The 15571-nt window shown below is 42.6% G+C and overlaps 1 protein-coding gene across 2 annotated transcripts in view; it reads left to right on the top strand.

Annotated features, from left to right (window-relative positions):
* The window catches only part of DCUN1D3 (defective in cullin neddylation 1 domain containing 3), a 25606-nt gene extending 10035 nt beyond the window's left edge, over positions 1-15571 (top strand). For both annotated transcript variants that reach the window (XM_038150861.1, XM_038150862.1), the window contains exons 2-4: positions 498-573; positions 5301-5833; positions 7696-15571. In XM_038150861.1, the coding sequence (XP_038006789.1) occupies positions 5403-5833; positions 7696-8179 (915 nt within the window). In that variant the 5' untranslated portion in view covers positions 498-573; positions 5301-5402 and the 3' untranslated portion in view covers positions 8180-15571. The remainder of the gene's footprint in view (positions 1-497; positions 574-5300; positions 5834-7695) is intronic.

Genomic DNA, 15571 nt, shown 5'->3' with positions numbered 1-15571 from the left:
CATGGGAAAACAAACATGGAAAAGAATGTGCTAGAGAATGGAGAAAGAGAATTACTCTCCAGACCCAAATTACGCTTTGCTAGGTAGCAGCTGTCTGGCATTCACAGATTAAACAGTGCTCAGCTAACATGCAGTGACAGTGATAGCATGTCCTCTGCTTTGCTTTGAGTGCATGAAATGAGGAATTAACTCTCCCATGCTGAAAGCCATGGAAGTATCCGGAAGTGTGTATTTACTCCAAACAAACATTTGAATTTGTCTGTTGTTTTCAGTACCTGTTCTATGGTTTATATGACAATGCAGAGTAAATGGTGTTAATGATACTTTGTAAGTCAAAAAAGTGAAGTAGTTCTTCATAAAATGACTCTTTGAACAAATGGAGTTTGGCTCCGAAGGGTTTTATTAAATACACAGTTGTTTCTCAGTGATTTGGTGCATTTCATGGTTTTCATAGCCTCTTCCAAATGTAAAGATTTGTGTGGTCTTTTGTCTTCCAGCATTCTATGTGGAACCCAGGGAGCCTGAAGGAAGCTGTGAAGCTAGTGGAATGATTCCCTGTGTAGCTGAAACTATGTAAGTATTAGCTGTTTGCTTACAAGATCACTTGTCCAACACAATTGTTAGAGCAGTGATTGCTTGTGCTTCAGCAGTGGCAGTGCTCCTCTCCTGCCTCCCCAGTGGGAAGCTCTGTGTATCTGTTCAGGGCTGGAAACAGACAGGGCAGCCATGATACCGTTCCCTACTCTCAGCTGTTTTTAAAGTCATGTGTCCCTATCCATTAAAAGGTAGATAATGCATAGTGGAATTCTGTAAAATTAATCTTAGACTGTGCTCAAGTGTTTGTGAAAAGCTGAGGCTGGGTTGAGGCTTAGTTAAGCTCTAGTTATGTTGTCTTTGCCTTAGCTGGTGAAATGCTTCTTGGAAAGGGATTTAATGGTTGGCTGAGCTGTTTCCCCTTTTGTTAAGAGATTTCCTAAATTTGTCTTTGAGGTCTTCTTGAATGTATGGAAAGCTTTTTCCTCTGCTCTCCTGATACTTTCTGTGTTTTGAAACTCATTATAAATACCTTCTGATGCAACAGTATTAAACAGCATAATGCTTGTTTTGCTTGTTATTCTCTGGACATATCCAATAATTTCTATTACTACAATAACATCAGTCATTATAGAAAAATACTGGGTTACCTTAATGTCTCCTTTGCATCTTCTCTCCTCCTGCCAGCTCCCCCCCCACACTTCATTACTGCTGTTTTCAATTGTGCCACGGTGTGCTTGTATGATTGGGAGTTATTACTGAGTCACTTTGTTTTGCTCCCTTCAAATTTTGGGTTATGTGTGATCTGGTCACTTGAAAATGGAGGGAAAATGCTGCAAATTCCTTAGAGCACTTAGAAAAAAATCCCTCACAAATCCCCCACCAAATCAAAAAGCCCTCCAAGCATTAGCCAAGGCCTTTGTAATCTTCTCTAGGTTTTCATTTAATGTGTGGGGCCATATGGCTCTGCACATCCTTTGTTCTTAGAGGGTGACTTTGCTTTAGCTGGCTGTATTCACCAGCACTCATCTTCCTGTGTTCCCAGCTGCTGACTCCTTTCTGGAAAGGTGCAGAGAAGGTCATCGTGGATCTCTGCTTTGAAAGAGGAAGATGGCCTCCTGGGCATCTTGGTGATTCATATGTACTGGAGATTATTGCTCAATACTTTTCTGAGTAATAGACTTCTTTGGGAGCTCTGCATCCTGTAGCACTGAGCACATTCCAACCTTAGCCCTGAATCCTGATCCTTTTTAGTAGAATAGCAAAAGCAGTGGTCACTGCTGCCTTTTATGTCTTGCTTTTATGCTGTACAAGCCTCTTAGTAATTTTGCTCTTGGGAACTGATCCTTTTGGGAATTGATGCCGTGCCACCAATCCAGTCGAACCTTTGGGTACACAAAAGGTTACACAATAACTTTATCCTCGTAGTTCCTGATCCAGCTGGGAAATCTCTCTGCAGGTCCTTGTGCTGTGTGACAGTCGCTCTGCTCTGCAGCTGGAGGCACAGCTCTGTTCCCCTTGCTGAGGGTGCTCTCTCCCACTCCTTGAGCTCTGGCTTCACTGCAGCTCCTGATGCTGCAATTAGATCCTCTCTCCAGCCTTCCATAACAAAAGGGCCGGCTTCTCCCACTTGTTTCTGTCTCCTTCCGAGGCTCTTGTTCCTTTCATGCCTTGAAACCTGAGTCACGTAGGAAGCGGAGGTGACTAGTTAGTGAAGTGGATCCAGCTCACGACGGCAATTTACAAAAGGGTAACTGATGGAGTGCCAAAAGACTTTTCTCTTACAAAACCAGATACATGCAAAGCTGCCAGCGGATGCAGTCTGGATGGTTTTTTCGTTTTTTTTTTTTGTTTTTTTTTTTTTTCCAAGCTGGTTTTGCTATTTTTGGGGTAGAATGCTTCTAAGTATCTGGCACATGGCTTCAAGTTTCTTGTAGAAGAAAAGTGAGGAACTGCAGCAACTGTACATCAGTATCTTCTACTGTTTGTTCATAAGGAGTAGGACTGTGCTCTGAAAACTTCCTTGGTGGGGAGGAGGAAGGAAGAACTCTTTTACTGCAGGGAAGAGCAGTGCTAGCAGTACCCATGCAGTTCAGGAGCAGCATTCAGCTCTTTGTAAGGCAAGTAGGAGTACAGAAAATGTGTTTGTTAGAGGGGTATGATGTGAGGGAGGTGGATAGCTTGCCCTCTAGGGGTTAATGCTACTGGGATTGCTTGTTTTTGGAAACTGCCAGTGGACACCTCCTTACATACAGGTGTTTAATAATGCTGGCAGATCTTCCCTCTGTGAATTGTAGTGCTCTTTATGTGACAGCAAATGACTGTAAAACCCACCAGTTTCATCACATTGGTGATGTCACTTTGGAAACCTGAACATGAGATTGTTATCATCAATAACACAAGCTGTTGCTTAGGAAGCATGACAGCATGAGTCACTTTTATTAGGAAAATTATGGACACAGTATGTCAGTCTTGCAAAATGCCTTTAAAAAAAATTCAAATTGGGATTCCTCAAGTGAATTGGATTAATCTGTCAATTACAACGTGTGTGATTTGACTATTTTAGAGGAAAGTACTGCTCACTAATAGGCAGCTGTTCCTTAACCTTCCCCCACAGAGAAAAGCTGTTCCAAATCACCAATAGCTAGTAAATGCTGTTACATCTTTGAGCAGAAAGTTTTCTATACTACCTAAACTCTGCTTTAAACTCTACTGCTAGTCTGTACTCAGGAATTTTTATTCTGTTCTTTTAGCTGCATACTTCTCTCTAAAGAAAAATTTGTCCAGTGTGGTGCTGGCTGCCTCTGAGAAACTGATGGAAGAACAAGAATTAGTGTAGATTGAGCATTTGAATTGGGATGAATTTAAAGATTGAGAGGGGAAAGCTGATATGTGGGAGTTAATCACTAAGCAGTTCTTACACTGCCTACTAATATCCTGTTTGTTTTGGTGTAATGGAATAATGAATGGTGTAAACTGGAGAGGACGATGTTGCTCAGGCACCTGGCAGCACAGAAATCAGTGCCTGGCTGTGCTTCACAACTCACAGAGCTGTGAAGTACTAAGGAGCAGTTAAATTGTCTTATGGATTGTTTATATTGGCGTGCATATTTTTATACATCCTTTCAAATACAAATTATTGCAAATTTCTTGAATACCTTAAATCAAACTTCACTTGCCTATAAAAATGATGCTGCGAAGTTAATCTTTAAAGCATTGTGATGAAAGAATATATAATACCTTTGTTCCTTTGGCTGCTTAAAAAGTAGGTATTTGCTAGTTTTGTGGGTTATGTGCTTAAGAAAAGGGACTGGGGAGGGAAAGGGATGCCAGGTAGTCAAAACTAGCATCTTGGCTGTTGTAGTTCCAGTGGCAGAATTTTTTGCTCATGAAGCTGCACATGTGCTTTGTCAAAATAGGTATAATGGCTGAGAGATTTATTTTGTAATCCTGATATCTGAAAATTCATCTGTACTTGTTGCTGCTGTTGGTTTACAGCTTTAGAGAGGACTTCAGTCTCAGTAAAGCTTTGCCCAAGAAAGAATACAGTAAAACTGACATGACAGCTATTGTATTTCTTAATTTTAAAATTTTTATCTCTCTTCTTTCTTGTTCTAATTCTAAACTGGAAGCTGTACACAAAGTCAAAGCAAATCCAATTTTTATGTTTGAAGCTTTTGCCTCACTGACAGCAGAGGTGAAATGCAAATTAGTGGGTAAAGGAGGACTATGATAAGCAATTGCTTTCTTGGAGCTGACACTTCTGGGAAACAGACTGTCCTTGGTGTGGCTGCTCGCTGATAGGGCAGTGTCAGAGTGTTAGTTTGGTTTTAACAGGGAAAATTGGAGAACCCTTTTCTCTGGGCAAAATATCTTTTCCAAATACGCAGGGCTTCGTGATTTATAAAAAGAGAGTATGATGAAATCATTTTGGCATTTTAATTTTTATTTTTAAAAACCCCCTCTGAACTGGAATTACTGCTTCTTATCTGCATGTGTGTCTGTCTGAAGAAGTTTCATTAAGAAGGCCCTCTCCCCTGTCTGTCTCCTTACCTGAAGGGAGGAGCCCACTTGAAACAATGGACAATTTCTGAATACCCTCTTGCATAAGAAGTGTTGCCTCCTTTCTGCAGACACACTCTGTGCATGTTTTAAGTACAAAACCTAGATTCCAAACTCTGTTTAAAAACAAACACACAACTTCCACTCTCTCTCCTCCTCCCCAAAACCAGCCAACAGCCAGCCTCCTCCTCCCCCCATCCCTGAGAAGTCCCTTTGGCTGATTTGCTGGAGGTGCAGTCTAGCTCCAATGCTCAGGTCTCTGCCAGGTTGTCCCATCAGTGTCCCTGTTCTCCTTTCCTTGATTTGTTTCAGTGTTTTATATTCTATATATAAAATGTGGGTATACTTTTAAAAACCATTTCCTTTAAAGTATTTCTGGGTTAGAGTAGTCTGTTGTGATGAAGCCTGTACATGAATCAACCTCTTTGTAACCTATGCTGCAGTAAGAATTTTAGGAATTTCCTTTATTAGGACCCGTTAGTATAGTGTAGCCACTGAGTGAGCTGCATTGATTTCTAGGTGAAACAGCCTGAAATTGCCTGAAATTTATGGCATATTCCAGCCTTGCGTACACTGCTCCTTTTCAGTATGCAAAGCTTAAGTATCCTGAAGTTGGTTGCTTAATGGCAAGTGTTATCCCACATTCAATACTTCAGCTATTCTTTATCGAGGGACAGCAGTTTGACTGTGAAACTGTTTTTCAGGTTAGCTGAGTGCTGCTGATGGCATGGTGAGATGTGTTGAAGAGCAGCTGCGAGGGTGTCCAAGGGCAGGGGGACCGTGCTAGGAGCTGGGCTTGCAACACCATGGGCCAGTGTGTCACCAAGTGCAAGAACCCTTCTTCTACCCTTGGCAGCAAAAATGGGGAGAGAGAATCTGGCAGCAAGTCCCACAGCAAGAGAAGTGCAGTCCACAAAGACGACCATGGCTCAGCTTGCGGGAAGGCTTCGGGAGACATTCTTGTGAATGGCACTAAGAAAACAGATGCTGCTGTAGAGTCCAGTCAGCCTCCGACGTTTTCTGGAGATACAAAGAAAGACTCTGTTTGCAGTGCAGAGGAATCTTCTCTTCAAAGGATTGGGGAGTTATTCAGGAGGTATAAGGACGAGCGGGAAGATGCCATACTGGAAGAAGGAATGGAACGATTTTGCAATGACCTCTGTGTTGATCCCACTGAATTTAAAGTACTAGTTTTGGCTTGGAAATTCCAGGCTGCTACCATGTGCAAATTTACAAGGTTAGTTCTTGTAGAACTTGTAATTATTTTCATATGTTAAAGTATATCCTGTCAGCAGTATGTTGGAGAGACAGCCTCATTAGCTTCACTTACTTATTTCTTCTAACGCTTGCATTTTGATCAAATTAATTCCTACCACTGCAGAAGGTAAGCTTTGTATTGTCTTCTTTTCCCCTTCCCCTCACACTGGATTTTAGAAGATGTGTTTTTGGCCATTATGCTGCTATTGATGAACAGTGTTGTGAGATTCTGTTGACATTAATTTATTCTTGATTTACCAGAAGCAATTTACTGTATCCAGCATTATCTTGGTGATGAGATTGGACACTGAAATGAATTTTTCCTTTAAAGTAATGTGAGATTCTTTAGTAATTGCTACCAACTCTGTTAGCAGTCAGTGAAAGAATGACAGAATTGTTCCTGTCCAACCAGTGTAACACTTAATGTCTTTTTCCAGGAGTAATCTTGTTAAAGCATAGAGAGGGAAAGAAATGTGAGGGTTTTGACACTTGTAGCTGTTTCATACTAGCTGACGAATGATTGCTGTGTGCCCTTCTGTCCAAGGGGCTCGGTCAGCAGGCTGACAGCATATGTGATGCTACAGGAAACAATGGAATGGCTAAAACTCCCCCCACTAAGCAATAGGCAAACCCAAACCACAGCAGAGTCCCCCAGCTTGATTAGCAATGTCCAGGTAAGAGCAAGGGAGCAGTGCCTACAAGGACTGGCAGGGAGAGAAGGAATTTTTTATTTTTTGGTCTGTCTAGATTGGCTTGAGTAATGCTGCTTATTTTTACTGAGCTTATTAATTTGGTGTTCAGAGCCTTGACCCAAGCCTCTGCTGTGCACTGGACAGCATCTTCAGAGTCTTTGTGGCTGAAGGTGTGTGTCAAAGGGATGAGTTCCTCTGGAATGCAAATGTGGATTTACTGGAGGCTGATGATGCAGGTATTTGCTAAGATGGTAAAGGAATTGTAAGTAGTGTCTGTGATTCTGCACAACTGCCATGAGTGTTATTAACATGGTTTTAATTTCCTTGGAGAGGACAAGTCTAGTTGTGAGAGGTCATATTTGTTGAAGGGTATGCTCCATGGTACAGGTGCTGATGGATTCTTCCATCGAGGAAAGCATTGTGGTCTGTTCTCCTGAGTGCTGCTCCATCTCTTGCCTTCCCTCCAGCCTGTCCTGTGTCAGCCTGCTGGCTCTCCTGGCTGGCTGTAACTCCTGCTCACAAGCATCAGAGAAACTGGAGCTCAACGCGTCCCACTTGCCCCTTGGTACAGGGCTGATGCAGTGTCCATACATTGTGCTGTAGCCCCTGTGGTGCTGTGCTCCCTTCCATGCTCTCCGCAGATGCCTGGCTGACTGACACCAGTGGCTCCCCTTTGGTTTTTCAGGCTGAAAGAGCAACCAAAAACCACAGCAAAAGTAGAAGTGAACTGTTCTGTCCCTTGCAAACAGCTCACCCAGAGCTTGGGCATTTAGACATCAGCAGTATTGAATCAAGTTGGGGTAAATGTATTAGTTTCAAACATTTAGCATTTCTTCTGTGGCAAATTAGATTCACTTTTTAATATGAAAGGCATTCCAGGATGTGGAAGCGTCCAGAAAAGCCAGAGAGCAGAATCTTTCAAATGTTAACAGTGCCCCAGCAGACCTGGGGGTTGTGTGTGGTTCCCCAGGCCCTAAGGAATGCCTTGGAACTGTCTGTCTTTCCAGTGGCTCCCGTTGCCAAAATCTGTGTGCCACTGGGGCTGAGGGTAAACCTTGTCTTGTCTGGTCCTCTCAGAGCTCAGAGATGGGACGTGTTCGTGAGGTCGGGGGGAAGGGCTCACTCTAATTTCTCTTCTCTTGCTTAACAGGAAGGAGTTTTTTGAAGGCTGCAAAGCAATAAATGCAGACAGCATTGATGGCATTTGTGCAAGGTTCCCCAGCCTCCTAAACGAAGCCAAGCAGGAGGATAAATTCAAGGATCTCTATCGTTTCACCTTCCAGTTTGGCCTGGACTCTGAAGAAGGACAGAGGTCGCTACATCGGGAAATAGCCATTGCCCTTTGGAAATTAGTCTTCACCCAAAACAAGCCCCCTATTTTGGACCAGTGGTTACACTTCCTAATCAAGAACCCCTCAGGAATCAAGGGAATCTCCCGGGACACGTGGAACATGTTTCTAAATTTTACTCAGGTGATTGGACCGGACCTTAGCAACTACAGCGAGGACGAGGCCTGGCCGAGTCTCTTCGATACCTTTGTGGAGTGGGAAATGGAGCGGAGGAAAAAGGAAGAGGAAACCAAATGTGTTCTGTGCTCGGACACAGAGGGGCTGTGTGCGGACGGACAGACCTAGCGGCGGCCCTGCAGCAGTGACAAAAGCAACTCGTTGCCCTTCACGAAATGTAAACTCTGGATGTTTCTGGAAATTACCGAGGCTCCAGATTTTTCTACTTTACACCTTTTTCTGCCTTGTCTTTGAAAGGGCTCTAAAATGCTGTATCATGTTTTAGGCACTTTCTTAATTTTGGTTATTCCTTTTACTCTTGCCCTGAAATATTTGACCCTGGCTACAAGTTAAGCATTTTTTTTATTTTATTTTATTTTTAAGACTTCAGATTAGTATAAGTAAGTCTGATACTTCTTGCACAATGTAGATCTTTTTAGTTAGGTTAAATTAACATTGCTAAATTATACAGTGCCAGATTAAGTTTTTTCATACTACATCTGTCAGGGCAGGTCTGTACTGTGTGTAGTGCTGTTTACATTGTTGAAATTTTAGGCTGTAATAATTTTAAGGTTTTATACTGAGATGAACAGCAGTGTTAACTATAAATGCATTAATCCTGGGTAATAAGGCTCTAAAAACCAACACAAGCAACAGCTTTTTGTAATATGGCTAATTCCCATTTTGAGCTAACTCCTAGTGAATGAGTCCAGATCATTCCCTTTTTTGGACTTTCAAACTAAATGTTGGGATTGTTTTATAAAATTACTGTACCTGTCAGTCAACTGAGTGGTAGATGAGGATTTATATCTAAATCTCTTTACACATTCACATAATAAAAGAGCAGTACTACCTCAGTTTTATTGAAAGTGGACTTGTTGATGGACTTCCATTTTCTCTGGAAGTTGTATTTTTGTGGTTACGTGAGAATATTTTTACTTGACTAAAAGAACCAAAGGTTCTGCTTCTTAAGTTTGCTAAACATTGAGAGAAGCAACACACAAATCCTAAGTCTTCAAGGAAAACTGTGGTATAATTCTGCTTTAATTTGTTTGATTTATACCTAAAGTATTACCTTACTTGTCTGGCAAGCACAGTACTTCTCTGTAAGGAACTATCTTTTGCATTAATATTGACGAACCAATTTTTTAAAGCATATGTTTAATTGCTAAATTGCAGTTAATACTCCACACTTTCTGGAGCAACAATATCGGCATCTGATGACAAAAGTGAATTCTTAATGTGTTCTTAATGACAGCAGTGTAGATGAGTCATTTTTAGACTGATTTGATAATATTTGGATAGGAGTCAATTTATTATTTTACAATGCCTGTATTGGGACTATTTGCCTGTTGAAATTGTTGTGACTTAAAGGGAGTTTTATTAACACTGGTTGAAACTTTTTTGGTTATTGATGCTACCTTTTTTAATTTTAGTATGTCAACTTTTTTACACCTTTTGGTAAAAGGATTGATTGCCAAGGCTTTCTGTATAGCCAAGTGCTGGCTTAATGAATTTGATACACTTCCGTTACACCTTTTATTTTCAGAGCTGCGTTTCAGGATCATAAACCAACTTCAACTAAAAAAAGCAAAACAAAAGCCTAGACAGTCATCCATAGCATCTAATGGCTTTTGTGATATAAGGGTTTTAAAATTAAAGGGAACAGGTTTTAAGTGGCGAGCTTGTCACCAGGTCCAGGGTGTTGTGCCTTGTACGTCTGTTGTGCCCCACAGGGGTTAGCAGAGAGAGGAGTAGGATCTACCCAGATTCTGGGACTGGCTTTGCTGGTATGCAGCCCTGCAACTGCTTGGCTTGGAGGTCATGAATCACTAACAAAATGTGGGTAATGCAAACAGTTTAAAAACAAACCCACAAGCCACAAATAGCATCTCTTTCATCTAATAAAAGGAGAGTTTGGTCCATGCTGCTCTTGCTGGGATACAAGCTGTGGAAAACAAATGTGTTTGTTTTAGATGCAGCTGAATCTGTCCCTTTGCAGGAGAGCCCTGAAGTTGCTGTTTTGTGGGTCAATACACCCAAAGCTTTGTCCTTGCTTCTCTAACTTTCTGTGGCACAAAAGTGTTTGGCAGCAAAACCTTATTCTGATTTGGTGAGCAAAGCAGGCCAAAGCACTCTTGCTGGAATTGTTGAATTTATGGTGAGACTTTTGCTGGTGCTGTTATTTTTAAAAGACTAAAATAAATTCCCCAACAGAGGCTGCTTTGTTAGGAAAGGTTCCAAATGGAGACTGATTTGATAGTAAATGAAGACTGTGTAAGTTTGAGACTCTTCATTCATTCAGCTATTAAATGCTTTGTTCGTCACTTATTTTTTTTTCCCCTAAAGGAAATTTAAAATGTCCAGAGTGTGAAGAGTAACTATTCAAATGGTTAGCTTACCAGATGGCAGCTTCTGATTTACACCCTAGCATGCAGCAGCCCCAAAGCATGAGGGATAGAGCTCTTGAAGGAAGGTGTTTATCTTGTGGTTGGAATGTGGACAGCAGTGAGGAAATCAATCTGTAGCGCATCAGGCTCAGCCATTTTAATGTATCAGAGGTAGTACAGCTGCTTTTTAAAGGCGGAGGTGAACACACAGGAAGGGAAAATCTGGTTTCCTGTTGGGGAAAGGACATACCATTACCCACGTGCTCAGCGTGGGGGACAGCCCTGCTCCTGTTCTGCTGCTTCCACCCAGGCAGGAGCAACTCCACCCACTGGGCAGGGTACTTGCAAAAATAGCCAAATGATCTATCTAGCAAAGTATCACTTATCTTTAGCCTAATTTTAGTCCTTTAATTACCATTTACAGAATGCAAACCAGATCCGTGTCAGTTTTAAAGTCCTGAAGCAGGAGCTGAAGGTGCAGCTCTTTGGCAGTGCTGGCTGTGAGCAGGGCTATCAGACCCTCTTTTGGATTGCCTGGTGATTTTGTGATCCCAAACAAGGCTGCCCGGACTCTGTAATGTTGGGGTGAGGGAATGGAGTTTGTGTGTGTCTCCGAGAAGTCTTCAATAATATTTGAGCCTCTGAAAATATGCTTGTTTAATGGTTAAACTGTGAATATCTGTGGAACAGGCCAAATACATTCACTCTTCATTTTTATATAATTTAATTCTTCATTGTGTAGGGCACAGGACTGTAAGTGAGCAGTGATGCTGATGAAATCCTTGAAACCATTGCAACTCTTTGAATTTTTTTAAAATTAGATTATGCATTAGGAAACTTTATGCATGTAGTGAATCTGCTGCAACTTGGGATAAGTAACTATAGATAACTATATAGATAGATAGTTGGAGTAATATACTGGAAAACTGGTCTGATATCCACAATCTGTGGCATTTTACTGCCTTCTCTTATATGCAAAGAAATACAGCTCCTGTAAACTTTATCCCCTAGTAATAAAACACTGACCACCTACACCATATTATAGCTTGCAACACCTTTAAAACTTGGCTTCCAGATCAACTGGAGGCTTAATTGTGGTAATTTTCACTTGTGTGGGTGCATTTCTGAGGTCAAAGACTATCTATTGATTCAAGTAAGGATTTGAAAGTTCCTGCCCATAGCAGGCCATAAAGCATGACTGAGGCAATGAGTTGGAATTGAACACCAAATTGTGACTTTATTTGCTGCTGGTGCTATTCTACAAGCAGAATTACAGCTTTTTAGTACTGTGCAATCCTAGCAAAAGGACCACAGGAAAGTGACCACAGGTCTGGCAGGTGGCACAGAAGCAGCTGGGACTGTGAGAGCTGCTTCCCCAGGCTGGCCCAACAGATCTCTGGATCAGCTCTGAGCCAGGACAGTTCTCAGCCAAGCACAGCTCAGAGCATGAAATGAGCTCAGGCTGCTCTGCTGAGGGCTGAGGGGCTTGGGTTGGTGGCAGAGGGCGCAGCCCCTCTTCCCGTGGGCAGTGCTGGGGGGCAGCAGCAGCTCTACTGCTGGCTTTTATTTCACTCTGTGTCCATCAGAGCCTGAAGAACCCGTGGATCCAGGACTAGCTGTCACCCGTGGTTCCCAGGCCTGTGCACTGACCAGTGACCTTAGACTTTTCATGACACTGTCAACATGAGCCTTGTTTCCAGAAAAAGCCCAGCAAAGTTAAAGAAACACCATGCGGTTAATAGCCACCTCAGCTGTGATACAGTTTGTTGGCTGAGGTTACATCATTTCCATTCTTTGGTAAATAATAGTCATTGTGAGTTTCTGGGTCTTGCAGCCTTGCATTCTGCAGTGTGATGCTTTTTTAGAAAGTCCTCAGTAAATTGGGCACCCAGTTCTTCCCTTGAGCCCACTCTGCTCAAAGTATATGCATGTGAATTTAGCCTTTCATATTAAAAAGGAAGATGCTTAACCTGAAACTCAAAATTTTTCAGGGTAGTGCTTCAATATGGAGAAAAACATATTTTTTCAAATAAGTATTAAAGCAAAGTGTCTGCTTAAATTTTGTTGTGTGCAAACAAACCCACCAGTGTTAACATTTTCTCTCTGGTCTATTGAAGATTGAACCTTTGGTTTTATAGTATGAACTGAAGTGAAATTCATGAGATTGTAAGACAGAAAGAAGGCTGTAACTCCTTCACCATGAAGTACGTAGGTATCTCTACCTCTTGTTCTTAGACTTGAATAGTTTAAGGCTACCATCCTTTTGTCCCGGGGTTTTATGCCTGGATGAGTAATCTATTTTTTTTAATTGACCCAAGTTAAGTATTATCTATTTGCCATAGCTTTTGGTATCCTGTGTTTAACCTGTATGCAAAGGACCCTTTGGAAGGGGGCCGGGTCAAGCTGCAAACCAGAGTTGGTCCTCCCGGGTGCTACTTTTGGAGTGCAATAGAGCGACCGAGCAGAGCCACGTGGCCTGTGGCTCAGGGGCTTCTGTCACCACACGTCCTCTTCCCTGGTCAGGCTGCCTGTACTGACAGTGAATTGAAGATGGAGCAGCTGCTCCCCAAGGGGGAGCCATCAGCCTTTTCATTTGCCCTTGAAAAGCTTTAGGAACCCACCTGATGCAGTGCCATGAGTGTATTTTTCTTTTAATCAAAAATACTGTGTTTTGTTCCATGTTGGACTGGACTTGTGACCACCCAGCAAAGATGGGAGCTGCGACAGCGCAACGGCTACACGCATCCTTTTTCTCCCTGAGGTCAGAATCCTGCTCAGAATAGAACCCTTGTGCTTGAGTAAAGCTGGAGTGTTCTCAAGAGAACTGGAGATGCCGGAGTGGCTTTGGGGCTCAGCTGTGTTCGTTAATGCACTGGGGGGGTGTTCTTCTCCATGCAACACACCTGTGCCCTTCCTTTCCTCCCCCAAAGCAAATGCAACACAGTTGATGTCACAGCAAGTCCCCCACGGTGGGATGCTGTGGCAACTGCTGCTGCAAAATCCTTCCAGTGTGAGGGCTGGCTTCGGGGTGTGACCTCTTGCACTATCAGGACAGGCATGTATTTCAAGAGAACAAGGGGACATGTGAGACAGGAGGTAAAAAGAGCATGTATGTTCTTGTCCTAACAGCTTGCCTTAAATCACTGACATTGCAGCAGTTCCTTGCTACTATTGCAATCCTCAGTCTTTGAAAATCCAACAGGTTCTGTAGGTAATACTGTTTTTTGTTTAATTTTTAATAAGTTTCTATCTTTGCATAATTGCACTCTTCAGATAAGCCCTTTTTGGATAATGTGTCATTTCACACACAGGAAAAAAAGTCCATCTCCAGTGTTTGTGCTGTAAAGTGTTTCTTTTTATGCCCTGTAAATTATATCTGGACTAAAGGCTGCCTACTGTTGAAGCAGTGTGTTTACTTGAATGTTGCCATTTTATGCAGTTACAGCTGCTGACTCTTGCTCTTCTCTGGGGCTGTGAGAGTGGAGAGTGTGTGAGCAGAGCTGGCAGACCTGCGCAGAGGATTGGTGGAGCTGAAGGCTGGCTGCTACTCCCACGAGTGTTACACGCCAGGGGCCTTCACAGATCAGTGCTCCGTGTTTGGAAGCTGTGACTCCTTAAGTCATGCTAAACAAAGTTATTTGAAAATACACTTGCTTTCTTATCTGTAAGTTTGAAATAGTCTTTTAGAAAGAGATGGGCTGGCAGGAGGGTTGGAGGGCCTCGTGCTGTAAGTTGTGGAGTAACTCAAGTTCCAGGAGCCGTGGGTGGGACTGGCAGGATTCTGTCCCGAGCCAGCGCTGCTGGGTTTGCACTGGCTGGTCTTGAGGGCATGAAGCAACCGCAGGGCCTTGATGGGCTGTGTGGAGAAGGGTCAGCCTGGGAGCACTGGTTGGAGCAGCCTCGTTTCTTTCTTGTGGATCTTGAGGCCCCGGTTCAGCCTCAAGTCCCTCTCTGTGGAAGGAATGTGTTTTGGGAGTGTTGGCTCCCAGAGAGTAGCTCAGTGTAACTGAGAAGTACCGGGAGCACGGTTTGTGTGGCTGTCTCTGTGAGCACAGCTCCCTCATGGGCCTCTGGGCTCCTCAGCAAAGCAGCCAGGGTGGGTAGGGTCACATCTGCTGCTCTTGGTGCCCGGGGCTGTTTTGCCTTTTCAGACTTAGCCAGGAGATAACCCTGTATGAGCCAGTTTTCTCACTCTGGGAAATGATGAATGTGTTGCATGTGGCAGAGCAGCCCCGTGGTTCCTCTTTGGGACAGCAGTATCAGAAGTGCTGTGTAAATGTAATGCTTGAAAACAGCTGGAGTAAATTCTGTTTCATGTAGGATCTTTATTTCAAGGGGATGCAGCCAAATTTGAAACCTGATCTAGAGGGAAATTGGGAGAACTCCAGGGCAATGCATCTACTGAATCCCACTCTACTGAATTGGTTTGTAGTTTTACAGTTCCCTTTCTTACATCAAGTTTTCTCGCCATTGGTGTCTGGAACAGAATGGAAACAGCATCTTACGGAATGTGCAATCTAAGGCACAATGCAAACAGGGTGTGATAAGAAGGTTGTCTTTACTTGATAGCAATCCTGAGTGCAATGTTTTTGTTGTGTCCCTTTTGGAAGACGAGCATTAAGTACAGTCTGAGGTTTTTCTTTTCTTACAAGCAAAGCATTGGTTTGTCCATTACTGACTTCTTGTGAAATTTGTGCCAGATGTATATTAAATATTTTGGTGCTTTTTCTAATCCAAGCTGCCATTCATTTACCTGTGAGATAATTGTACTTCTGTATATTTAAATGACCAACCCCTTAAAGAAAAAAAACACAAAAAAATCCTTTAGTCACAATGTATCCTGACTACTGTAGCCTGTAAATGTTCCAAAGCTTCTGGGTTTCCTGTGTTCCAGTAAGGTCTGAGGGGAGGGGAACAGCTGCAGAGATCTCACCCACTGGAGAGGGAACTCGCACGCTGTTCTGCGCGTTACTGAACAAATGAGTAACATTTGTGGTGTTTACATAACAACACGTTGGTGTTCACTTTTTTGTGCTCAAGCTTTGTACAAAATGTCTTATTTAAAGCTGAAGTCCTTTTTACATTTTTCAATTAAAAAGGGACAAATTACTTATTTTTTCATGCCTATGAA

Source organism: Motacilla alba, chromosome 14 (assembly GCF_015832195.1).
Source record: "Motacilla alba alba isolate MOTALB_02 chromosome 14, Motacilla_alba_V1.0_pri, whole genome shotgun sequence".
NCBI classification, from domain to species: domain Eukaryota; kingdom Metazoa; phylum Chordata; class Aves; order Passeriformes; family Motacillidae; genus Motacilla; species Motacilla alba.
The sequence above is the reverse complement of the archived record's forward strand: the minus strand, read 5'-3'. Positions and strand labels throughout refer to the sequence as shown.